This window comes from Crocuta crocuta, unplaced genomic scaffold (genome assembly GCF_008692635.1).
Source record: "Crocuta crocuta isolate KB4526 unplaced genomic scaffold, BGI_CrCroc_1.0 scaffold218, whole genome shotgun sequence".
NCBI lineage: Eukaryota > Metazoa > Chordata > Mammalia > Carnivora > Hyaenidae > Crocuta > Crocuta crocuta.
The window spans coordinates 1,822,036-1,848,389 of NW_027533170.1; the positions used below are offsets into that span (position 1 = coordinate 1,822,036).

The 26,354-nt window shown below is 45.8% G+C and overlaps 1 protein-coding gene across 2 annotated transcripts in view; it reads right to left on the bottom strand.

The window, feature by feature from the left end:
• The window catches only part of TNFAIP8 (TNF alpha induced protein 8), a 130,077-nt gene that overhangs the window by 41,517 nt on the left and 62,206 nt on the right, over positions 1 to 26,354 (bottom strand). The window contains exon 1 of one of the 2 annotated variants that reach the window (XM_077746321.1): positions 23,088 to 23,541. The exons of the other annotated variant lie outside the window; for it this stretch is intronic. Within the exon in view, the coding sequence (XP_077602447.1) occupies positions 23,088 to 23,100 (13 nt within the window). The 5' untranslated portion in view covers positions 23,101 to 23,541. Of the gene's footprint in view, positions 1 to 23,087; positions 23,542 to 26,354 lie in introns of those variants that run through there. 2 annotated transcript variants of the gene reach the window in all.

Genomic DNA, 26,354 nt, shown 5'->3' on the forward strand with positions numbered 1-26,354 from the left:
TCAGGAAACCTGAGAAAAACTTCTTTAGTATTTAAATGCAATCTGGCAGTCACCTTGGGAAAGAATGTTCTGATCCAGTTCAAGAGCAAGGAGAATTCAGCATATTTTAAAAGAGTGTAGGGGCACCTGGGTGGCTCAGTCGGTTGACTTCCGGACTCTTGATTACAGCTCAGGTCATTGTCTTATCTTCGTGAGTTCCTGAGTTTGAGCACCGGGTTGGGCTCTGTGCTGAGAGCGCAGAGCCTGCTTGGGATTCTCTGTCTCTCTCTCTGCCCCTCCCCTGCTCACTCTCTCTCTAAAAATAAATTTTAAAAAATATGGCGGGGGGGGGNNNNTTTTTTTAAAAGGAAACTTTAAAAGGCTGTATGGGGACAAGGACACCCCTCAGTCACCAGTATAACCTTGGGCAAACTGCACTGTCCCATCCCCCAAGCCTGCAAAGTGAAGCCAAAGGACAGCAGACTCTCTGGGAAATATATTCTCCATCAGTCACTTCACCTTGATCTTGCTCTGCTTTTATTCAAAAGGGGATTAGTCCCTTTTCAGCCACCAGAGAATAAAGCTCCAGGACGACATGATGATATACCTCCTGTGGGAAGTGTTCACTCATGGATGTTTAAGAAATACTCCAGGGGCGCCTGGGTGCCTTAGTCAGTTAAGCCTCTGACTTCAGCTCAGGTCATGATATCGTGGTTTGGGTTCGAGCCCTGCATAGGGCTCTGTGCTGACAGCTTACAGATTGTGTCTCCCTCTCTCTCTGCTCCTCCTCCACTCATCCTCTGTCTCTCTCTCTCAAAAATAAATAAACTTAAAAAAGAAAAGAAAAGAAATACACCAACAGGGGAACCTGGGTGGCTCACTCAGTTGTTTGAGGGTCAGACTTTGGCTCTGGTCATGATCTTAAGGTTCCTGAGTGTGAGTCCCGCATCGGACTCGCTGCTGTAAGCACAGAGCCCAGTTAGGATCCTCTGTCCCCTCCCTCTCTCTCTGCCCCTCCCCTGCTCATGTTCTCTCTCTCTCAAAAATAAATAAACATTTAAAAAAATTAAGAAATATATAGTCCAACAGGCTGCAGTCCAACAGTCCTGCAATATGCTTGGGAGTTACACCAACAATCATTATAGACCACCTGATACAAAAGAGCAATTAAGTAAGCAACCCTGATCAATTAAAACCAAACTGCACTGACACATTGTGTTGAACTACTCATGGCCAATACTGGATCTTCCACCTTCTGTGTCAAGATGGGACAGTTAACATACTGGCTAGGATTCTGGTTGTTTTTCCATTCATCCAGGCATTATCAAATATATGTATGTATCACATGTAAACAGACTCTACTCACGTAGATTACTGGTATAATTCTGGCAATCTTGGCCACAGATCTAAACAACCCAACTTTTTTTTTTTAACTTATTTTGATTAGAAGTACTTCTAATTTTTTAAAATGTTTTATTTATTTCTGAGAGAGAGAGAGAGACAGCGTGAGCAGGGGAGGGTCAGACAGAGAGGGAGACACAGAATCTGAAACAGGCTCCAGGCTCTGAGCTGGCTGTCAGCACAGAGCCCGACACGGGGCTCAAACCCACAAACTGTGAGGTCATGACCTGAGCTGAAGTAGGATGCTTAACCGACTGAGCCACCCAGGTGCCCCTAAACAACTCAACCTTTCAGGTGACCTTGATTTTAAGGAAGGTTTAGTAACACTATCTCTCTCTCTCTTTTTTTTTTTTATGTTTTATTTATTTTGGAGAGAGCATGAGCAGGGGAGGGTCAGAGAGAGAGGGAGACACAGAATCTGAAACAGGCTCCAGGCTCTGAGCTGGCTGTCAGCACAGAGCCTGACGCGGGGCTCAAACCCATGAACCATGAGATCATGACCTGAGCCGAAGTTGGACGCTTAACCAACTGAGCCACCCAGGTGCCCCTAACACCATCTCTTAACTGAATTTTATCACAGAGCAGCAGAAAAATCCTTTTTTTTTTAAAGTTTATTTCTTTTTGAGAGAGAGAGTATGTGCGAGGGAGGGACAGAGAGAGGGAGAGAATCCCAAGCTGACTCTGCAACGTCAGCACAGAGCTCCATGTGGGGCTCAAACTCAAAACTGTGAGATCATGACCTGAGCTGAAATCAAGAGTCGGATGCTCAACCAACCGAGCTACTTGGACACCCCGAAAAATCTCTTAAATTATACTTCAGCGAAGCTGAAGAAAGGAAGGAAGGAAGGAAGGAAGGAAGGAAGGAAGGAAGGAAGGAAGGAAGGAAGCAAGCCTGGGCTTTGGGGCTTTTTGCTTACAGCTGTCCAGATGTGCCTTAAGAACAGGGAGGTCAGCAAGTTTTCAGACTCACAAAGGAGAAGACCAGCAGAATTGAGAAGAGGAGAGAGGCTTATTCAGGAAGTATCTCAACTCGGCTCACAGTCAACAATGCTGTACACTCTCTGCAGTGAAAAATACTAAGCATCTGTATAAATTAGTCATATTACCCACACTTTCAGGACACAAGAACCCCACGTCATAAGAACATCCACTGTATTAAATAGGTTTTTTAAAATATTTGTTTATTTTTGAAAGAGAGGGAGTGTGAGCAGGGGAGGGGCAGACAGAGAGGGAGACACAGCATCTGAAGCAGGCTCCAGGCTCTGAGCTGTCAGCACAGAGCCCGACACGGGGCTCGAAATCACGAACCATGAAATCATGACCTGAGCTGAAGTGGGATACTTAACCAATGGAGCCATCCAGGCATCCCTAATATGTTTTATTTTAAACTGCTGACAAGAGGCTGAACCTGTACACAGGACATTTTAGGGCAGGAAAAAAAAAGTTTACTTAGCATAAAAAGTGGATTTCTGCTATTTGACTTTGAGGCTTTCCTCAACTCTTGTATGACTTACGTCTATACCCTTGAAAGGGTAGTTGGCTTTTAGCCTCTCTCCTCACACATGGGAAAGATCTGTGTTCTTGGACTCACCTGGTTGAGGCCACAGGCTTTGTACATCCTTGTTATCCTTCTTGGACATTTCTGTATTTTACCTCCCAAAAACGAGGTGAAACTGTATCTCTCCACTGCCCTCTCCTCCTCCCACCCTGGCCCTGCTCTCCTTGCCTTAAGAAAAATTTTATTTATGGGGCGCCTGAGTGGGTCAGTTGATTGAGTGCCCGACTTCGGCACAGGTTACTATATCTCACAGTTTGTGGGTTCAAGCCCTGTGTGGTGCTCTCCACTGACAGAGCAGTGCTTGTTTGGTATTCTCTCTCTCCCTCTCTTGCTCTGCCTCTCCCCCTCAAAATAAATAAATAAACTTCATTTTAAAAATGAAAAGAAAAAAGGAAAACTGCTGGGATTGAGTGTGGTCATGGAAGAGGGGGGAACTTGGCCCCCAGGACCCTGCCGGGGAGCTTGAAGTATGTTATGGGTAAACCCCCTCATTCTCCCTGTGATGCCTTCAGCAAATCCCACGTCTCATGAATGCTCTGGGTGCGAGCAGACAATTCTGAAGGGATGGAATAGAGTGCTGACATCTGAGGTGAGCACAGGCAGAGAAAACAGCACATCTGGGATACACCTGTTACCTCGGCTTTCATTGTCCATGTTACTTTTCTTCTAAGGAATCTTCCTTCCTTGCTAAAAAGTGTTTAGCAGATGACTAAATACACTCACACACTCAAATCAGGCCTGAAAATATTATCTGAAGAAGATATGATGCATGGTCTTTCTTTTACAATACTTAGTGATGGTGCCTTGCATTTACATAGATTTTATTTCAAGTTCATTTATTTTGAAGGAGACAGTGCAAGCGGGGGAGGAGAGAGAGAGAGAGAGAGAGAGAGAGAGAGAATCCCAAGCAGTTTCCAAGCTACCAGCTCAGAGCCAGAGGAGGGGCTCAAACTCACAAACCATGAGATCATGACCTGAGCCAAAACCCAGAATCAGACACTAAACCGAATGAGCCACCTTTAGCTCCCAATTAGCTTCCTTTGGTCATCATACCCATTTTATAGATACGTCATTAAAGAACTCTATGACTTGCTCATGATTACAAAACTAAGTAGTCTTGTTCTTCAAACCATAGTAAATGCACTCTAGGCTCCCTGTGTCCTTCTCTAGACTTTCCCACTCTATGAAACTACTCATGTAAAACTCAAATCCTTTATTTTGCAGAAGAATAAGTCAAAGGCCATGCTATTGGGAGATTTCCAGAGTTTGAGCTGACTAGGGTGTTAGCACAGACTGCTCAAATCGCTCCATCTGATGCTTAGATCACAGCCTCCGATGAAAGTTACTCCATTCCTGATGGTCAATGCTTTAAATAAGCTATATGTTCAGTAGCTTCTATGTATTCAGTTACATGAAACCACTACAATTTTTTTTTAAATAACAGTTCGCTCAGGACCCTAACTAAACCTGCTAGGATAGGAGGCAGCCATGAGCAGGGAAGACTTGATATGGACAACTGGACCTGATGACCTTAAACCTGGGAAGCACTGAGTTCTGTACATTAGGATGTTTTTTTCCGGGGCCCCTGGATGGCTCAGTCCATTGAGTGTCCGACTTCAGCTAAGGCCGTGATCTCGTAGTTCATGGGTTCGAGCCCTGCCCTGGGCTCTGTGCTGACAGCTCAGAGCCTGGAGCCTACTTTGGATTCTATGTCTCCCTCTCTCTCTGACCCTCCCTGATCACGCTCTGTCTTTCTCTGCCTCTCAAAAATAAATAAACATTAAAAATTTTTTGAAAAAGGATTTTTTTTCCTATTCCTTCTCCTCTCCCTTTCCTTCTAAAAATGGGCAAACCACTTAACCTCTCTGAACCTCTGTTTGCACATCTGTAAAATGGGGTTAAGGCCACTTACTTAACAGAGGAGAAATAATAAGGAAATGAGGCAAGAATCTGACCAAGCACAGAAAATTCTAAAATCCCCCCTTCGGCCCTTTCCCAAATACTTTCACGAATGAGACCAGACTGTTTTAGGCTGTGGAACGTGTATCTGGACATCCTAAGTGCTGGCCCTACGGACATTTCGGACAGAAATGGCAATTTCACACATGCGGTCCAGCGACAGAACGTGAACATAAAAGGACTGGACTTCCTTCCCATCCCCAGACGAACGGGGTCAACGTGGGGATAGTATGAGAGAGGTTCCGGAAGAGACGCACCAGGAAGAAGCAAGGCAGGACTGAGACTGAGCCTGGAAGTCACCGTGTCCCGTCTGACCCACGACTCTCTGGCTTACCTCCAGAAAACCACAGAAGGTAAAATGATCTACAATCACAGTCACTGAAACTCGAGTCAGGAGGGAACCTCGCAGCTCACTATTCCAATTCTCTGCCTGGCTGGTGAAGCACTGTCTTACCCACGTCCCAGGCAGCAAGCCTTCAAAAGGACTGTCTTTGCTACCCTCTATTCAGAGATCCCTCCTTTTTTTTTTTTTTTTTTAAATGTTTCATTTATTTTTGAGAGACAGAGTGGGGGGGCAGAGAGAGAGGGAGACACAGAATCTGAAGCAGGCTCCAGGCTCTGAGCTGTCAGCACAGAGCCCGACGCAGGGCTTGAACCCACAAACCACGAGATCGCGACCTGAGCCAAAGTTGGATGCTTAACTGACTGAGCCACCCAGGCGCCCCCAGAAACTCCCTCTTTGAAAAGACAGCCTCCTTTCCTTTCGAATCCTTAGGAGGCTCCTCCTTATAATAAATGAAATTCAAGGGCAGGGATTGTCACCTGACTGCCACTCTAAGCACTGACTTTACACCCTCCAGCAACAAAGTAACGTTGTAACAAGATAAACAGATTTTTTAAACTCCATTGTCTTTCTTAACAACCCCAGGGAAACGCCCCTGGTACTGGCCAGTGGGTTGCAGCCGAAGGCAACGTCAGCTGGTTATGCCGCTTTCCAGGGCCAGCCACACATCTGTTGTTGGTTACGGTGAAGAATTCAGAAGCAAGAAGCTCTTGAGGAGGCGCACGATGCCAAGACAGGTTGGGGCAATGGGCCCTCCTTGCTAGCACCTGAGCAGTTAAGCAGCTTTATTCCGGTTTCGGAAGAAAATGTGAAATCCACACAGAAATAACAGTAGGGCTTCCTGTGTGAAATCTGGACCACAGACCCCTACAGTGGAATCCTTTCCAAGTGGGCATAATTTGATTTTTACATTGAGTTTCTGACCCGGGTAGAATGGCTATTAAATTAACTTTTGTGCCCACTGGTCGCTGTGTCAGAGACAGAAAAGTCTGGAAGGCGGAGCTAAAGGGCAGGACAGGCTTGCCAGGTGAATGGAGCCAAGGCTGAAAACCCAACAGACCAATTCAGCAGGTGGTAAAAATGTGAACCAAGGCGGAACTTCTCCAAACAGCATTTCAGTGGGGAAGGGGAGGCTGTTTTGCATGTAGGGCTGAAAGGCATGGATCATTTTTTTCCATTTGAACAGGTCAGGTTACAAAACTAAAGCTTTTTGGCTTCTCCTTGAATAAGAGCTATAGAAATATGTTTATGTGTTATGATTCACCGAGTTGGAGACATCACGGAAATAAATGTATTTTCTGAGAAACTGCTAATACGAACAGGGTGCCTGCCTACCGAAAAAAGGTCTTATTAAGCCCATACGTTTCCCAGCAGAAATAGAAGAGAGCTAAAACTTGTAGCTTTCTTCATCTGCAATCTATTTCACTGGAATTTTTACTACTGAATTCCCATTAGACGCCATTTCACCTTCTCAATTTCAACTACCTACGATCAGCCCAAAACAGAGAGAGAGGAAAAATAACAATCCAAATAGTACAGCCGCTGCCATTCATTTAATGATTTTATGCTGCAAGCAAGCCTGAGACAGAGCTGGGAATTGGTTGGTCCCTCCCTGACTTTTGTCCCTGCATGGCCTCCTGGCGCTGTGAGCCTCTCCTGCACTGAGGGTGAATGGTTGTATTTCGGGCTATGTATTTTTTTCATATCAAAGTGCCTCCAAAGACAAGCCACTATTTCATCTAGTCCCCAAGAAACAGCAACCAACTCCAATGGTAGAGGAAACCCTTAGACAGTAAGTCTTATACTTATTTGAAAGTGATCTGCTATACTCCAACCTGGTAATTTCCTAAGACGCTTTCAAAAATAATATTACCCCAGACAGTTTTGACTTTACATATGACTCTTCTGTATTTAACCAAACTGGCACCTTAGATTTTCATATGTTACAGTGGTGTGGTCAGAATTGTTGAAACAGGCTCATAATTTTTTTAATGTTTATTTTTGAGAGAGAGACAGAGACAGAGCGTGAGCAGGGGAGGGGCAGAGAGAGAGGAAGACACAGAATCTGAAGCAGGTTCCAGGCTCTGAGCTGCCAGCACAGAGCCTGACACGGGTCTTAAACTGCAAGATCATGACTTGAGCCAAAGTCGGATGCTTAACCGATGGAGCCACCCAGGCGCCCTGAAACACTCACAATTTTAGCCCTGAGGTCCCCAAATTGTGTGCTGTGCTGCTGATGACACTACAGAAAGCCCACAAGGCTGTTGCAGGATATTTTAAATTTTGGAGGAAAACAAAGCAGTGTTCAACATCGCTCAGAAACTGTACCAACTACTCCTTCAAGCAAGTTCGCAGTGTAACATTAGACTTTGCTATATTTCTTTTAATGACATCATTTCTTTGTAAAGCTAGGTTGTTGGCAGTTGCTGTGATAAAAAGCGAGTATTATACGAAAAAGTACATAAAACAGGAAATTAGGGTAGTGGGATCCAATCTGATTTCAAGGTTTGAGAAGCTGTGAGATGGCCAAGATTCAGTTTATTGCCTGACAGCCCCAAATTCACCCTTCATCACCTGCTCTGAGAAAATAAAGACAGGACTTTGAATAATGCTTTTTTTCTTTTGCCAGCAAATACAATTCTAGAGCTTTGTCGGTGGGGTACACTGCAGAGATATTATGGGAAGAAAAACTTTTCCCTCCTGGTTTTCTCTCCGGAGTGCTCTTGTGAGAAACCTCCCCATATAAGCAGATTTCCTTGGCTTCCTAGCAGGTGGATTTCCAGCAAGTTCGACCAGCACACACTATAGGGACTTCTCTCCCATCCAAGGAGCCATGGCTAGCCAACTTCAAGGTCTCACACAGAAGAGGGAGAAGCTCATGTGTGATGCTCTATCTTGAACCCACAGTAAGTGGTTGCTCCGTATATTAGCTATTCCTCATTCCTCTATTCTTTACAATTGTCTTTATTGGGTACATAATCTGTCCTCATCAAAGTTAATATTTCTTTTTGCGGGGGTGGGGAGGGGTGTGGGGGCGGCACCTGGGTGCCTCTGTTGGTTAAGCGTCCGAATCTTGGTTTTGGCTCAGGTCATAATCTCATTGTTTCATGAGTTCAAGCCCCACATCTGGCTCTGAGTGGGCAGCGTGGAGCCTGTTTGGGATTCTCTGTCTCCCTCTCTTTCTGCTCCTCCCCCACTTGCACTCTGTCTCTCTCAAAATAAATAAACTTTGAAAATACATATTTATTATTTACATTTTTCTTTATTATTATTTTTTTAATTGTGGTAAAATATACATCCCATAAAAGTTGCCATCTTAATCATTTTTAAGCCTATAATTCAATTGTACAAAGTACAGTTACCTTGTTGTGCAATTCTTACCATCATCTATCTACAGAAATCTTGATCTTGCAAAACCGAAAGTCTGTGCCCATTAACACTAGCTTTCCCTCCTCTCCCCCCTTCAGTCCCCAGCAACCACCACTCTACTTTCTGTCTCTGAATCTGACTACTGCAGATGTCTCATAGAAGTGAACTGACAGAGTATTTGTCTTTTTTTGTGATTGGCCTATTTTACTTAACATAATGTTTATTTATATTTGAGAGAGACAGTGCACAAATGGGGGAGGGGGAGAGAGAGAGGGAGACACAGAATCCAAAGCAGGCTCCAGGCTCTGAGCTGTCAGCACCAACCCACTGAGCCACCCAGGTGCCCCAGAATGTTCTTCCTTTTTAAGACTGAATGCTATTCTATTGCATGTATATACCACATTTTGTGTGTCCATTCATCTATCAGTGGGCAAATAGGTTGCTACCACCTCCTATCGTGAATAATGCTGCTCTGAACATGGGTGTAAAAATACCTGTTCAAGTCCCTGCTCTCACTTCTTCTGGGTACATCCCTAGAAGGGGAAGTGCTAGATTGTATAATAATTTTCTGTTTTTAATTTTTTGAGGAGCCACCTACTATATTGTTAGTTTGTATCTATCTGTATTAAGCTTTCCTGTTCAAATCATCCTGTCTCCCGAATGGGTCCTGTCTGAACCATGCAAGGACCAAGAGTTATACACATTCCATTAGTAAATGTAGTGAGGAATGAAAGAAAAACATTATTTTTTTTTAAAAGGTTATTTATTTTGAGAGAAAGAGAGAAAGAGTGTGTGTGTGAAGGCGTGCACGCATGGGTGCAAAGGAGGGACAGATAAAGAGAGGAACAGAGAGAATCCCAAGCAGGCTCCAAACTCAGTGCAGAGCCCAACGCCGGGCTTGATCTCACGACCGTGAGATCATGACCTGAGCCAAAATCAAGAGTTGGATGCTGAATAGACTGAGACACACCAGGCACTCCCAAAACATTATTTTTTATCTTTCAATTCATATGTATTATATTTTCCACCTAGCTGCAAAGTTATTAGTATAGAGATACACATGAAGTTACTTAGACCTAAGCCCTTAACAAATGAAAGGGTTAGGTATTCCTTGTGTCTAAGAAAATGGTATGAAATAACTAGAGACACTAAGGGTTTCATGAGTGAAGCATGTTGGGAAACTGCTTCAACCCACATTTTTCCAGCTGCCCCGAGCACCAGTCTGCTTGGATGGCTCCTTAGGTTCATCCCATCCAGGAGTAGCCTTCCATCCGAAGGCAAAGATAGACCCTACCACCACCAACTACCACCATGACTCACACACACACTGTCTTGATCTTCTTCACGATATTAAATTATTCCTCACTTAGGCGAAGCTGGCTACAATCCTGTGATGGTCTCTGACTTAGGCAGTTCTGTCTCCCTTTATTTCTAATCTCACTAAGTCCCAGCATCAGAAAGTTTCCTGGATAGACCTTTTTCCTTCCATTCCTACAGTGATGGGTCCAACTATCACGTCCAGCTGGTATAATCTAATAGATTTTAAGCTGATTTCCCTTCAACAAGACCAGGCATAGAAACTTCAAATGTCCACAGAGACTGGAAATACAATAACCTGTACCCGCCACTGGCTGCCTCAGCCCCCGACACCCATACGGAGACACAGAGACAAGCAGGCTGTGGGCGAGGCACCCGGGATGCCAAGTGAACACCCAGTTCTCTCTTCCAAAGCAAGCAACAGCAATGAAGTGTGGCTGAATGAGAGCGCCGGGGCAGAGCCATGAACATGCACCCCCCATCCCCCATACAAATACGAATGATTTGAGACGTACTCATTCAGAAACTCTGACACTTGTTTTCACTAACTGGAAATTACTGGAAACAACTATCACCGTGAACCATGACACTTTGCAGCCACAAGCCACCCTGTGGGAGCAGATGCTCCCTGCTATATTCCAGCCTTTTTTTTTTTTTTTTTTTTTAACGCCTCCCCAAACCCTGCTCAGGTCTCAGTTCCTCCATAAAGCCTACTGAAGCTTACTGTGAACTTACGCTTCCAGTGTGAACTTCTATTATGAAGTTGATCATTTTTTCTTTTCAATGTTTATTTATTTATATATTTATTGAGGGAGAGAAAGTGCGAGTAAGTGCAGGAAGGGCAGAGAGAGAGGGGATAGAAGATTCGAAACTGGCTCTGCACTGACAGCAGAGAGCCTGACTCAAGGCTTGAACCTATGAACTTTGAGATCATGAGCTGAGCTGAAGTTGGACGCTTAACCCACTGAGACTCTCAGGCGCCCATTAAAATTGATAATCTCTAAAAAACAAATTGTTAATGTTTATTTATTTCTGAGAGAGGGAGAGAGACAGCGTGAGCAGGGGAGGGCCAGAGAGAGAGGGAGACACAGAATCTGAAACCGGCTCCAGGCTCTGAGCTAGCTGTCAGCACAGAGCCTGACGCGGAGCTCGAACTCACAGACCAGGAGATTGTGACCTGAACCGAAGCAGGACACTTAACCGACTGAGCCACCCAGGTGCCCCCTAAGTTGATAATTTTGATATTAGTTGTCTTCTGAGGCAGATTTGTAAGCTGTTTAAAACACCAGATTATACCTTGAGGGTTTTCCCCCCTCCTTTCTAGAGAGCAGAACACAGACACTTGGAAGGCACTATATCACTAATAAAATAATCACTTAATCATTTCATAATATTGAATTATGATAACATATAAGGTAAATTTTAACTTCCCTTTGCCTCAAAGGTACGTTACGAGGAAAAGTGTACATAAATATGTGTTATCTTCAAAGAAAGAAACACGAAAAGAAAATTCGCAATACATCTGAAGAGCTGATGCTGGGAATCTGCAACGATCCATAAATCCATCAGTTTTCCCAAAAAGGCCATCAGATAAAGAGCCAAGAAGAAAATAACTCCAACAGCTGCAAACCTTCTGTTTTACAACATGCACAGAATGGACTCACTTCCTTTTAACATCCCCATAAACAGAGAGTGAGGAGCAGAGGCAAACATCCCCCGTAGAAGCCACTGGAGCCTAGGCTTCAACTAATGGGTTGTGCTCATCTTTGCAGAGGCAGCCTTCCTTACCAGCCACCCAGCAAACGTGGTTGTCCTAAGAACCATTAACAAGATGGATGGGACACAATTCCACTTCAGTTGATGGAATTTCCAGGGCCAGTGAGGCACCAGTAGCAGCTGCCCACATTGAAAGAGAGGCAACCTCGCCGGTCTCAGGATGGGAGTTTTGTTTCCTTTAGGTTAAGAACTAACATCCGGCACCGGGCCCCCTGAATACATATATACTAATAAATCCCAGATGAGAATGCCAGGCACCTCTCTACTCAAGGCATGAACGTCTCTTGGGCAATAAACATTCTATTAACCCAGGCTCTCAGGAACAGAGTAGCTTCCCCTCAGAGGCTGTTTGAGTTTATAATAGGCTGTGTGTTCTAAAGCCAATCTGGGGTCCAGTGTTGCACAATACGTGCTTCATTTTGCCCTCTGGTTTCTTAAGGGATGAGCTTAACTTCTTTAGTAAAGAGGCGGAACCTTGGGTGTCCCAAATATCCTGTTATCTGGACCAGAGGAAGGAAACAATATTCCACTTGGCCATCGCCCCCATTCTGAAGGAAGCAGCCCATTTTAGAACCAAACGAAACATGTGTTTAAATTCCACTGCCTTAATATTATCAAGCATGGGGGCACCTGGATAGCACAGTCGATTAAGCGTCCAACTCTTGATCTCAGCTCAGGTCACAATCTCACAGTTCGTGAGTTCGAGCCCCGCGTCAGGCTCTGCGATGCTGGTGCTGATCCTGCTCGGGATTCTGTGTCTCTATTTCTCTGTTCCTCCTCGCTTGTGTTCTCTTTCTCTCTCTCAAAATAAGTAAATAAACTGAAAAAAACCTTTTTTTAATTATCAAGTATAATTTATCAAGCACCTACTACATGCTAAGTACTACGTACTTATGACCATTGCGGAACATATCTCAGTCTTTATTACCCCATCTCAGCAAGGTGGTGTTTTCTAGTTCTTGAAATGTTCCTGCCTAACCATCACTGACCCTCAGAACAATCCTATAGGGAGGGGATCCTGGGTATTATTGGTTCCATCTACTTCTAATGAGGATACAGAGTCTCAGAGAAATGAAGTGGCTGGACTGAGGTTGCTTAGCTGGGACAGAGCATGAACTGAGACAGGAATGTGGGTCCTCTGCCCTCATTCTACGCTACTTTTCTCTATGCTATAGCATCTCTTACTGAGCAGAGCACCCGTCATTTTATCTCAAGACAAACATCCCATATGCTGCAACAGAAGAAGGGTCCAGAGCAGTAAGAGAGGACAGACAGCACTGCTGACTGGGAGGCTCTGAGCCTGGCTGCCTTGGAGGAAGAGGGAGCCAGACATTAACAGAAGAGGAGGAGTCCAGAGAGGAACAGGCATGGCGAGGGGGAAGGGTAGGAGTTCCATTTCACATCTCTGAATCTGAGCTCTGAGCGGGGCAACCATTGTGGGGATGTGCTTGCACGTCTTCTATCCAGTCAATTTCCCACAGGACCAGGGCTTTTCCCGGAAGTGCTTCTGCTTCGAAAAAGCCAGAGATTTTGATAAAGATATTTCTAAAACATATTGCATAGAATATCTCCTCTTCACTAAAAGGCTATAGAACAGCACTATTATTACTATTTTTTTACAAAGCAGACTATTGCTGCTGATCATGCTATTCTGTAATATAGATATGAACCTACTTTTGCTGACTAAATCCTGCCTAATAAAGCTGTCCTTTTTCATTGTCTTTACACCCAGATCAACAATTCCCATCCAGTTTCAACACACAAGAAGATGTATGTGATCAAGATTTCACATTGTTCTTTTTTTTTAATTTTTAATTGTTTTTTAATTTATTTCTGAGAGAGAGAGACAGCATGAGCAGGGGAGGGCCAGAGAGAGAGGGAGACACAATCAGCAGCAGGATCCAGGCTCTGAGGTGTCAGCATAGAGCCCGACGTGGGGCTCGAACCCACGAATTGTGAGATCATGACATGATCCGAAGTCGGATGCTTAACCGACTGAGCCACCCAGGTGCTCCTCACACTGTTCTTAAATGCTCTAGAAAGCCCGTCCCAGTATAGAGATTTACAGAGCAGATGTAATGCTCTCAACAGAGCAAAGTCATGTTTTCAGAGGTAAGAGGAGAGAAGCTGGGTTCTAAAATCAGTAAAGCACAACTGCATAGAGTTAACACTAACTGGGAAATTCTGTAAATGGTCCCAAAAGTCCAGTACTGTCTACACAATGCTTACCAGCTCCCCTAACAATTAGTCTATATTTCTCTCTGAACAGATATTCAAGTTTTCCCTCCATGGTCATGATGAAATCATTACCGCCCCTTTGCCTGGATCCCTGAACAATGTTTCCTATTCTGTTAGTGGTCAGAGCCCTCAAAACTCATCTGCTCCCTTGGGGTCACCAAGAGGTAGCCATCACTTGCTCAATACAAGCAACACAGAGAGTTACTGCCTGGTGATGAAGTAGCTGAATATACATGGTCGGGATTTCCTGACACCTGTCTTCTTCCTCAGAGCCAGATCTCACTTTTATCGACAGCCTCTAACCACCCCTCTACATCTACTATGTGGAGGTGCAAGGGACCAGAGAAGAACCAAAGATTGATGAGGGAAACCGGGGTTGACTGCCTGCTCTGGAGGAAGCCAGAGATGGCACTGTTCAGACGCTGTCTTCATTTATACTGTTCTTCTGTCTGCAAATATTTATTGAACATTTACAAGGCAGATGGTGTAAACAAAACAACTGTGGTGCCTATCCTCACAGAGCCTACAGTAAGGGGAGGGGGAAACACTAACTAAAATACAGTATAAATGCAAAAGCAGAAAAGTATGGAGTGCTACAAAAGCTCAGAGGACAAGTACAAAAATCAGTCCTGGGGGAGAAAGTCAACCAAGGAAAGCTTCCTGAAAGAAGTGATGCCTGAGGTAAAACTTGAGGGTCAAGGATTCAGCCAAGGAAGGGGAAGTGAGCAAGAAAAGAAGGAAGAAGGTTCCTGGTAATTCAGTAACATGAGTACAGACCGAAGCCAAACTGCAAGGTGTTCAGGAATAAACTGTTGTTAAGAAGTAAAGGAAAAATTGGGGACTATTTGTTTATGAAGTCTCACTTAAAGGAATTAGTTGAGACATTCTCTGGTGAGAAAGCACTATCAGGGGTGACTGGGTGGCTCAGTCGGTTAAGCGTCTGAGTTTGGCTCAGGTCACGATCTCACGGTTCGTGGGGTCGAGCCCCGCGTCGGGCTCTGTGCTGACAGCTAGCTCAGAGCCTGGAGCCTGTTTCAGATTCTGCGTCTCCCTCTCTCTCTGACCCTCCCCTGCTCACGCTGTCTCTCTCTCCCAGAAATAAATAAAACATTAAAAAAAAATTTTTTTTTAAAGAAAGCACTATCAAAAGAGCAGTTAAAGAATTTTTTTTCAATGTTTACTCATTTTTGAGAAACAGAAAGAGGGGATGAGCTGGGCGAGGGGCAGAGAGAGAGGGAGACACAGAACTCGAAGCAGGCTCCAGGCTCTGAGCTGTCAGCACAGAGCCTGACACGGGGTTCTATACGGCTCAAACTCGTGAACCGTGAAACCACGACCTGAGCTGAAGCCGGAAGCTTAACCGACTGAGCCACCCAGGTGCCCCCAAAGAGCACAATTTTAGCACAGCATTCACTGAGTGGCTTTGCTGAAGTTATCTTTAAATCCCCATATCACTCCCACTGGCCAGACGCAGGGGAGCTGGGCACCATCCATCTCTTGCAAAAACACATCTGTAGGAATTTTCATGGGCGCTGACAGGAGTTTGAACAATGTAAATAAAGAAGGATAAAGTCAACCCCCCTCCATGCTCAGTGGCTGGTGCTGGTCCCGCAGGTCTTCTCTGAAGCGGGGCTGCATGAGGTGTCATTGCTGGGGTGCCTGGGAGGCTCCACAGCCCCAAATTATCCAGTTAGCACAACAGGAAATACTCTCATCAGAGAAGCAGGACTTTTGGCTAAACTTTGTCCTATTTGCTGTTGTACCACCAGGTTCTTTGAAAAATACATGTCTCTTAAGGCTGGTGGATGACTCACACTTAAGCCTAAATGAATTCACTGGTTTCTTTGTTCCTTCCCGGTGGGGGTGGGGAGGAAGTGGGGGGAGGTAGGGAGGATGAAGAGTGTGGGGAGGCCTGGAAGGGGAGGGAAAGAGTGAACACAAGTTTGTTCCATTCCAGATACCACTCTGGTCCCCAATCCCAAGTGGACGTAACTCAGAGAAAAAGCAGAGGAGTGCATATATGGAGCAGAGACCTTGCAAGGCAAGAGTATGAGTTTCAGATGCTTGGGGCTCCTTATTTTTGTGAAGCAAAGCTTTTTAACGATGCAAAATACACAGAACTGCTTTGAATGAGACGCCCATCCTTACTTCTCTAAATGGATTTAGCCTCCAAAGGCCTTGAACCAAAGGAGTGATATTCATGAGGGCATTATTTCTTTTGAAGTATTTCCAATTTGTGAGTAAAAGGGTGGCCCACACATCCCAGTGATAGTCTCATAACTAAGGGAAGGAGCTAAAATCTACCTAAAAACCCAATCACGAAGGGCGGATATCCAGAAAATGTGACCTCGCTGAAGCTGAGCACACACGTTAATGACAGCAGAAGTTGGTGGGTTCTTAGCCTAAGAATCAACCTGAGGGCTGGATCCTGCCTCACAAGGTTTTCTGGGACCAGATAAGGTTCATTTTGCATCTGAACTGCACGGCCTTGGGATAACTCTGGTTCTCTCCTAGATGGTCCCAGGCCTCATGACTTACAGTTGCGCATGGAAAGCTGCATTTCCAGCTTCAGATTTCTTAACTGGTTCTTGTAGACATTTGAGTTTGGGACGACTGGTTCACACAGACTGATATCAAAACCAACCCAAACAGTCTCTCTCCTAGAGACGGCACCAGACTTCACCATTACATAGCGGCACTCACATGGATAATTGAGCAAAAAGACTCTAAAAAACAATAAACCACAACAGTGTGCAATACCACTTGTAATCAGACGCTTAACAAAACAGGAGACCGAAAACACTGTGGGGCTCACCAGTCCCAAGATAAGCCATGTGAGCAGGACTCTGAAACCACTTTTTAACAGAAGTATCTGCCAGCAGTAACCGTCTGATCTCGCCTCACGCACACTATTCCCGCAAGACCCCTGACGTCTGGAAGTCACACAACACAAGCCCGGCAGCCAGTATCCAAGACCCACTTGGCAAAGGAAACAAGCCGTCTATTCAGTGAGCTGTGGCTATGCTACTGTATCTGTGGTATCCAACTAACAACACCCAAGCTGAAGCTCTTTGCAGCCAGCCCTCAGCCGGTGGAGCTTCATGGTAGCTATTTAAGACATCCATAGCACGTAAGGTGCCTGGGTAGCTCAGTCGGTTAAACATCCGACTCTTGATTTCGGCTCAGGTCACGATCTCACAGTTGTGGGATCGAGCCTCACACCAGTCTCCGCGCTGAACATGGAGCCTGCCTAAGATTTTCTCTCTCCCTGAGTGAAGCACCTGGGTGGCTCAGTCGGTTGAGCGTCCGACCTCAGCTCGGGTCATGATCTCACGGTTCCTGGGTTTGAGCCCTGCGTTGGGCTCTGTGCTGAGAGCCAGCTCAGAGCCTGGAGCCTGTTTCTGATTCTGTGACTCCCTCTCTCTCTGATCCTTCCCTGCTCACACTGTCTCTCTCTCTCTCTCTCTCAGAAATATATAAAAAACATTAAAAAGTTAAAAATAAATAAATAATAAAAGAAAAATTATATTGGACTTCAATTATTATAGGGACATATAATTACCATAGACTAAAGGCCTGCCTGTAATTAACTTTCTCTAGTTCCTATTCTCAGTGTTCAGTGCTTACTAGACCAGGTCTGTGATGCAGTAGAGATGCTTTAAGACCCACCTCTGAGAACCTCCCTGTCTGACCTGCAGGGCTATTGTGGTTCATGGAGAGGTCCCTGTTCTCCCTGATAGCATCTGTGTCAATGTCATGGGCGCAGGGGGTGCTGGTAATCCAATATGCAGGGTTCCTTTCACTGGACTATGCCCTAGCCAGTCACCAAGTAAGAAGCAACAGGGAAAAAAAAAAAGACAGTGAAAGGAAGTCTGTTGAGTAGACACTGCGCCCACTTGACATCACTTCCACCCCCCCTTCCTGCATGCTGCTGTCTGAAGGAGAAACTGACCCCGGCCCCACCTCTCAGGTTCAGTCCTGACCATTCTCAGTCCCGGTAATCCCATCCCCCCTGCTACAGAGCGACTGGTTTAGGCAACAAGCAAACTTAAGCTACTCAACATCACATTCTACAGCCAATAAACCGGCTTAAGATTGGGCAATGACACATGAGAATTTGCTGGGGGCTTCTGGAAGAAGTCACACACTCGCTCCTCTGACAGAGCCCCCAGAATGGCCAGTCCTATCTCTCTTCCTGGATGGTGGTTGTGCACATGAGGTTAGAGTGCTCCAGAGTCACTTCCAGAGAAGCCGGCTGAGGATGAAACTCAACCACAGAGGGCAACTTGGAAAGAAAATGTGTTCTTGACATCACCGAGAAGCTAAACCAAATCTCCTTCCAGTTATGTAAGCTAACAAAAAATTCTGTTTTGTCTGAGCCAATCTAAACTGGGGTTTCTCTCTCTTGCACAATAAGAGCCATCTGTAACTGATAGAATATTCTGGAAGGCTAATGAGGAGCATGCTTGAGGACTTCTAATCTGGCCACTGGCTTGGCCACATGCCCAGCCCCTAAAGAGCAGTGAGTAAAGGAGCCCCGGAATATACAGGTGACCAACACTTTCTCCCCCATTTCCTCAAGTTGGCTACCTAACAAAGGCCAGGGTACAGTCTGGAAACCCCCTCTCCCACAGAGCCAGGCCTTGGCTGTCTGATGGCAGTGGTGGCCAAGTGCAGAGCCCCAAGGTGGGGCATGCTGAGAAACCTCAGGGACATACACAGGGAGTCTGAGGGGGTCTGAGAGGCAGGACCCAGCTCCTTGAGCCTCCTGCCTCCCCTCCCAGTGCACACCGTCCCTGATGGGGCTTCCGGACAAACCGATATGGGAACATCCTTGCCACAAGGGATGGCCACCTTCTGATGGGCAAAAAGAGCAAGACTTGTTAAGGTAGGAAAAGGTAAAAGCACCCCCAGGAGCATCCACTCGCCTAGCGATCCCAAACCAAAGGACCCCAGGGAACTGAGCCCTCAGGCTCCAGGGAGAAACAAAGAACTTAACTAACGATCCTGATGGTTGTAGGTAGTGGGATTTCAGAGCTCATTTGAAAATAACATTGGCTGGGGAGCCTGGGTGGCTCAGTTGGTTGAATGTCCAACTTCGGCTCAGGTCATGATCTCACGGGTCACGAGTTCAAGCCCCACATCAGGCTCTGTGCTGATAGCTTAGAGCCTGGAGCCTGCTGTGGATTCTGTGTCTTCCTTTCTCTGCCCCTCCCCCAGAGCTTGGGCTGTCTCTCTCTCTCAAAAATAAACATTAAGAAAGAAAAGAAAAAGAACGTAGGCACATGAACATTTAAAATTACCTCCATTGGCAGAAAGAAACAAAGGAAGGAAGGGGTGGCGGGAGAGAAGGAGGAAATGAAAGTATTATACAAAGGGGCGCCTGGGTGGCTCAGCGGGTTAAGCTTCAGACTTCTGGTTTCAGCTCAGGGCATTATCTTGCAGTTTGCAAGTTCAAGCCCCATATCGGGCTCTGTGCTGACAGCGCAGAGCCTGCTTGGGATTCTCTGTCTCTCGCTGTCTCTCTGCCCCTTCTCCCTCAAAATAAATGAATAAACGTAACAAAAATAAAAGATAGTATGACACAAATAAGTGTACATGCCAAATAAGATGAGGTAAGCCTCGCATCACTTATGCTGGGAGCTTTGCTTTGGGAGAAAGGAAGGAGCAAGAGAGGTTGGTCCTGAGTGAGTTTTTTCCATGCTGGGACCGACCTTGCGCCTGTACCTCCTGTTACTTGGTCCACAGGATCCAGGCTACAGGAGATAAGGGAGAGGAGACGGTGTGGGGGACAGCACGGTCATTCTCTATACTTAGCACTAGTCTGACCTTTGTCAGAAAGTGAGATTACAGCATTTGGACCATTTGGACAAGGGTCATAAGATCTAAAGGAGCAGGAAGGGGGGAAGGGATGGGGAAGGCTTGACCGGGCTCGCAGTGAAGCCGGAAGGCAAAGAATATTGAGCCAAAGTGTCCAGGTCCCGCTGCATTTGATGACAGCCAGTGGCACTCTCCTACCTGCTGATCCTATTTTCAAATTCATTTAAAATAACTTCTACCATTCATTCTTACTAACTCTCATGGCGAGAACTGTGATCCAACACCGTAGAACTCTAGAAATCTTAGGCTAACTTGTACCCAAGTAGCTGCATAATGAACATAGAGAGCCTTCATGAGACTGGAGGTTTTAGGGGTTGAATTGTTGGGAAAACCCCAACGATTCTCTCCATGACGAAACTGAGGAAGGCATATTTGGCAGAATGGTCCTCTGAAAGGAAGAGCTCCTTTCTTTCTGGGTTTGCCATGGACACGGAGAGAAAGGACCAGGATGTGTTGACACAGAGCTGCCGGAGAAGCCCACAGCACCCGGCTTCTTCAGCACCGCTACACTCTGGAAGCCCGANCCGAAACTGAGGAAGGCATATTTGGCAGAATGGTCCTCTGAAGGAAGAGGTCTGCTCCTTTCTTTCTGGGTTTGCCATGGACACGGAGAGAAAGGACCAGGATGTGTTGACACAGAGCTGCCGGAGAAGCCCACAGCACCCGGCTTCTTCAGCACCGCTACACTCTGGAAGCCCGAGCCTGCGGGTGGTCGCACAACCCCCCTGGGCAGGCGGGGTGGCAGGAAGAAGGCTGGGTTAAGAGGCAGTTCTCATCCCAACTCTGGCTCTGTGAAGCTGGATAACCACAGACTCCTGACCTAATTTTTTTGTCCTAAGTTTCATTTGTCAAATGAAAAGATTAGGCTAGATCAAATGGCTTCTCATGTCCAGGGAAAGTCTAATTTGTTAGAACTGCCTCCATGGCCCAACTTTATCTGGTCCCTCCCCAGGTCTTGGGCACGTCTGTCCTCTGATCAGTCCCTTTGCTCTATTTCAGGAACATGCCAGGACCATTCCCACCACAGGGCCTTTGCATCTGCTTGCCCTCTGTCTGGAATGCTCTTCCCAGGATAGTCACATGTCTGGCTCCCTGACACCTTTAGGAGAGATTAATATCACATTCTTGGCAAAGATGTACATTTGCAAATCCTCTCTCCACCCCTGCCACCCCACAAAAAGGCACAACAATCCTTACCACCTGTTGTAGATTTTAAAAAAACGTTTTCCCCTCTTAGCACTTAACAGTGTCCCACCTACTATGTATTTTACTTATCTATTTATTGTCTGTCTTTCCTACTAGAGTGTCAGCATTCCAAGGGCAGAGATTTCTTTATTATTTTTTTAAGAGCAGGAGTTTCTATCTGCTCCTTTCACTGGTATATTCCCAGTCCCTGGAAGAGAGCCTGATACCTGACAGGGATTCAGGACGTTTTGCTGAACGGATGCAGGCACGGATGGATGGAAGGGAGGATGGGGGAGTGTGGCCCTCTATAGTGTCTTCCAGCTCTGAGTTCTGTGATGCGTCTGGGGAGGGAGCTCTCCTCTGCCACCGCTCTACCAGGATGGACTCTATAACCACACGGAATAAGCCCACCCAGGGCCAGACGTGGCATGCTTTCACTGGCTGTAGAACTTCTCAATGCTGCTTCCTGCCAGCCCTACCCTGTGCATTCGCAACATCTCCAGGACCTCCAGACACTGTCTATGAAAAATTCTTTATATTCGGGTCAGCTCCCTTTTCTAGAGTCAAAATTAATATCATTTGGGGGAGGGGGGCTGCCCACAGTTACATCCATCTCCTTTCTGTAATTCTTTAAGTAAAATTCCTTAGCTTCCCTACTGCTAAGATTCGGCAGGATGAATTAAACCTGAAGTGACAAGAGGCGGCGGTGCATTTCGCCCAGCTCCACTAGATGGCGACATGGTCAGCCTTGTGCTGGTATCTGAGTGTGAAAATGACCAGCAACACACCAACACCAGCTCCCACAGCCTCTCCTGGCCTCCTCCACGCTCACCCCTTGCCTTCTCTTCCCTACTAGGCTGGTCATTTTCAACCCGCTCGCACATGGTTCACGCTCACTCACGGAAAACATCTGGCTTAATCACTTCACCCCTGGAAGTTTCACGTATGCTTCTTCCTTCCACCAAAGTGTGTTCCTTACATCCCTTTGGAGCTCCCCGCAAAACTCACTTCTTCCACAAAACCTTCCCAACTGACTCTGGCTCTGATCTCAACTGCATATACGTCATGACACACAGTCACAGGCATGTATATATCTGAGAGAACGCACCTATGCCCACGTGCATATATAAAGAAGGGAGACAGAGAATCACACACACAGCTCCGGGCACCTGAAAATGCACACTGAACATAAATGATGTGCAGGTGGCCTCCTTCCATACAAAACAAGTCCTGTCTCTGGGAAACTGCACTGGCTGCCAAGTTTAATGAATGGACCAAGAATCTAGATACACTGATGCCTACCCACGTCTTCCAGTTTCTGATTCCTTTCCCATATTCAGTGTAAGCTCCAGAAAGTCTTTTGAGCAGAAAAATTTTAGAGAGATTTCACCAAATATGGTGCACAGACTTGAACAAATGTGCAAATCTGTATGTAGCTTTAAAGGCTATTTAAAATGCTCAAAGACGTCCAATTTATCTCAAAAATCAAATTAAGTCTACTTGCAGAAGCTTTAAATATGGCTGAAAACGAGCCTAAGACGTGTTTTAAAAGGACACAAGCCCACATGTATGCTGGGTAAAATTGTTTATTGGCTGTTAAAGAGAATGGTGACTCTAATAACAGTCTGACAAACATGTACACAACAGGAGAACAGAAATAAACACCCATGTGTTTGCAGGTCACTGGCCGGTGCACTGGGACCAGAGACATCTTGCAGTTAAGCACACGGAAAAGGTGCAAGGAGAAACTTGAACCGAAAAAGCTACGCAATCTTCTCAGGGTCCCATTTCTGAAGCATTTCGATCCTTCATTTGTTTACAGACGAAACCATCTACATGCAAACTTAAGATGCCATTTTTTCCACCTACACTATTTCTTACCTCCCTCAGCTTAATGCCAGGGCCCCACACCCAGTCACAGAAAAAAGAAAAGCAGTGATTTGTTCAACACAACCACTTAACAACGCCGCGACCAAATATTATTCCCTTGCAGACAGCAGCACCGTGTCACTTAGTCATCTGAACATTCCGCCAAATTCCAACATATTATACCAAGTTAGTCTGAGGACACTTGTAACTCACCTAGTTTCAGCATTTCGCCCCCTGTCCTCGGTCAGAAGGACGGCTTCACAGCGTCTTGCTAGTCACACGAAATCAAGGAACACACAAGGCCACTCCGTTGATAGGGATTCTATGGTAACTGTGTCGCCTTCAGGAAGAGTCAGCCTTCCCCCGAGAATAATTCCAAAGACTTTATACCATTCTTTAAAAAAATAAATCCACCGTACGTTTACCAAACAAACGCACACAAGACACTGGTCGACAACAGTCACTTTCAAAGCTGTCTTGCTTGTTATTCTGGGAGCTGGGTTTCGTCACCAGTAGTGGAATGCATCATGGAGCCTTTAATTGTGAATCCGGAGCGGTCCCCACATCCACACTGGGACGGGACTGGCTGCAGCCTGCACGGCTGCCCGTAAACCATGTCTACGCAGAAACCCAGGGATTACCTGTGATAGGCGACCAGGAGGTAATTTCAAAATCAAGCAGAAACAGGAAGACTAACGTTTCAACACGCTAGGAAAGAGGAGCTGATACTTAAGGAAAAAAAAAAAAAAAAGCAGCAGCTAGATGCCTGGGGGAAAAAAAACAGACCAAAAAAAAAAAAAAAAAAAGCAGCAGCTAGATGCCTGGGGGAAAAAAAACAGACCAAAAAAAAAAAAAAAGAAAAAAGAAAAAAAAACAACCCACTTCATTCCTACCTGGCCAGTATAAACATGAATGTCTATTAATAGTAACTATTGCTTAGACATATTCTTGTTCTAGGTAGAAGTGGAGAACAGAGTTTGGACGCTGTTGTAACTTAAAACCATTAGTCTTATGCTTTTGAAAAGAATGTAAGGTCTTTAGTTTTGTTCAAGTTTTTTTTTTTAGTTTATTTATTTTGAGGTGGGGACGGGCAGAGAGAGAGGGAGAGAATCTCAGTCAGGCTCTGCATCGTCAGCGTGGGGCTAGGCACAGGGCTAGAGCTCATGGAACCATGAGGTCATGACCTGAGTCAAAATCAAGAGTCGGATGCTTAACCGACTGAGCCACCCAGGCACCCTGAAAAGAACATAAGGTCATTAGAAAGAATGTGTCTGTGACACATCTATATTATCTAACAGTCTCTTTAGAAGCTTATTGATTTTCCTGTGTATTTGATAATCACCACTACCCACAAATTGTTCCCTTATCCACCCCCACTGAGCAAGATTCTACCAGTCCCACAAAATCCAATTCCACGTGCACTGCCTCTGTGAAGACTTGAAACATCCCAACCAGCCTCCATGATCTCAGCCTCTCCCCCTTTCTACTTTAAGTTTACTTATTTTTGAGAGAGATGGTGAGAGAGAGTGCGATCAGGGAAGGGGCACAGAGGGAGACACAGAATCCAAAGCAGGCTCCAGGCTCTGAGCTGCCAGCACAGAGGCCGATGTGGGGCTCAATGAACTCATGAACCATAAGATCATGACCTGAGCAGAAGTTGGATGCTTAACTGACTGAGCCAGCCAGGTGCCCCGCCACTTCCTGGTTTTATAGAATTGCAAGTTATTTCACCTCTCTGAGCAATTTTATTCTCAGTCAAATAAGAATAACACCATCTACCTCGCAGAATCCCTATCAGCATGTTAAGAGAAACATGTGAAGCAAATAACACACGGCATGATGTACAGTGAGGGATTAAATAGCAACGAGCATTATTCTTGACCTGAATTATAACCAAACGCCTACTACTAATACAGAGAGAAGGCTGGAAGAGATACCAGATCAATATCAATTTACAGACGCATTATCCATTACTTATTTTCTTTATCGCCTACATTATCTATCATGTGACTACCTCATGGCAGTTTGAAGTTTATACCTTAGAAACCATCCTTTGGCATTCCTTGTGTTATGTCCCCAAATTCTCACTGGCCCGTTAATGCTGTGACATTAATTCTAATCACTAGGACTTTGCAAACACTACCTCATTGGCAATCCCAAGCTACACAGGTCTTGTAAAGAGCTGAAATATCACATCTAAACAGAAGAACTGGGTCTCTTGATTCCTTAAAATACTACCTTGGTGGTAACTGCATGGCTACGTGGTTACCAGGAACCACCCTGTCCGCTCCTGCTGGAGAAGACAGAGCAGCACCATGAAGGGGAGGGAAGACTGGAGGAAGAGGCTCACAGCATCACAGAAAACAGCAACCAGCAAGGCGGCGAGGCCCTGCCACACCCACTCCAGGCACAGTCGGGGAGGGCCAATTCCTGCTTTTGGAGAAAGCTTTCCAGTAACGGAGAATAAAAAACTCGTCTGGATGAGTTACAAACCAGACAGGGGGGCATATCCTTAACACATCCCTCCCTCTTCTCTCCCTCGAAACCAGAATGCCTAGACCTTATAGGCTCGGATCTATTCAAAGTTTGCTGCTTCAAGCAGTCCCAGCAGCTGCAGTTAAAATATTCAGCTCATCCTCCTTCATTTGGGAAGAAAGAAGAGCCAAAGAAGCTAAAGATCAGGATGATTCATGGAGAACAACAGCCTCATACCAAACCTGCTTGGGATTCTCGGTCTCCTCCTCTCTCTCTGTCCCTCCCCCGCTTGCACTGTTTCTCTCTCTCTCTCTCTCTCTCTCTCAAAATAAATAAATAAACAAACTTAAAAAACAAAAGCTTTATGGGGTACCTGCGTGGCTTAGCTGGTTGAGTATGTGACTCTTGGTTCTGGCTCAGGTCATGAACTCATGGTTTTGTGAGTTTGAGCCCCAGGTCAGGCTCTGTGCTGACAGTGTGGTACCTACTTAGGATTCTCTCTCTCTCTCTCTCTCTCTCTCTCTCTCCCTTCTCCCACTTGCTCTCTCTCTCTCAAAATAAATAAATAAACTTAAAAACCCCCGCAATATCTAACTCTTTTCAGTTGCCTCTGTAGCTATGAGTACAACTCTTCTATGTTTTCTTAGGACTCACAAATCAAGCCACTCAAGATCCATTCAAGGATCAACAACTGTGGTGGTCGCAGAAGCAGGGGCAGGGAAGGGAGAGGACACTCTGGAAACCCGGCCTGGTGGCCCCGGGACCGAGGAATCTGTCCAGATCCAGCTCTGCTAAGGCCATCTGTGCTCAAGAATGCACACGGCCGTCTTTGCTGGTGAGCACGGCTCTGCAGCAGAAGCAAGGTGCGCCTCAGCACCCCAACCCCTGCAGTCACCCACTCCTGGCCCCGCCGATGACAGAAGCGCTCCAGAGTTTCATGGTGATCCTACGTACACCATCATGAGGCAAGTCTGGGTCCCTCTTCTCGCGATCTGCAGCCACATG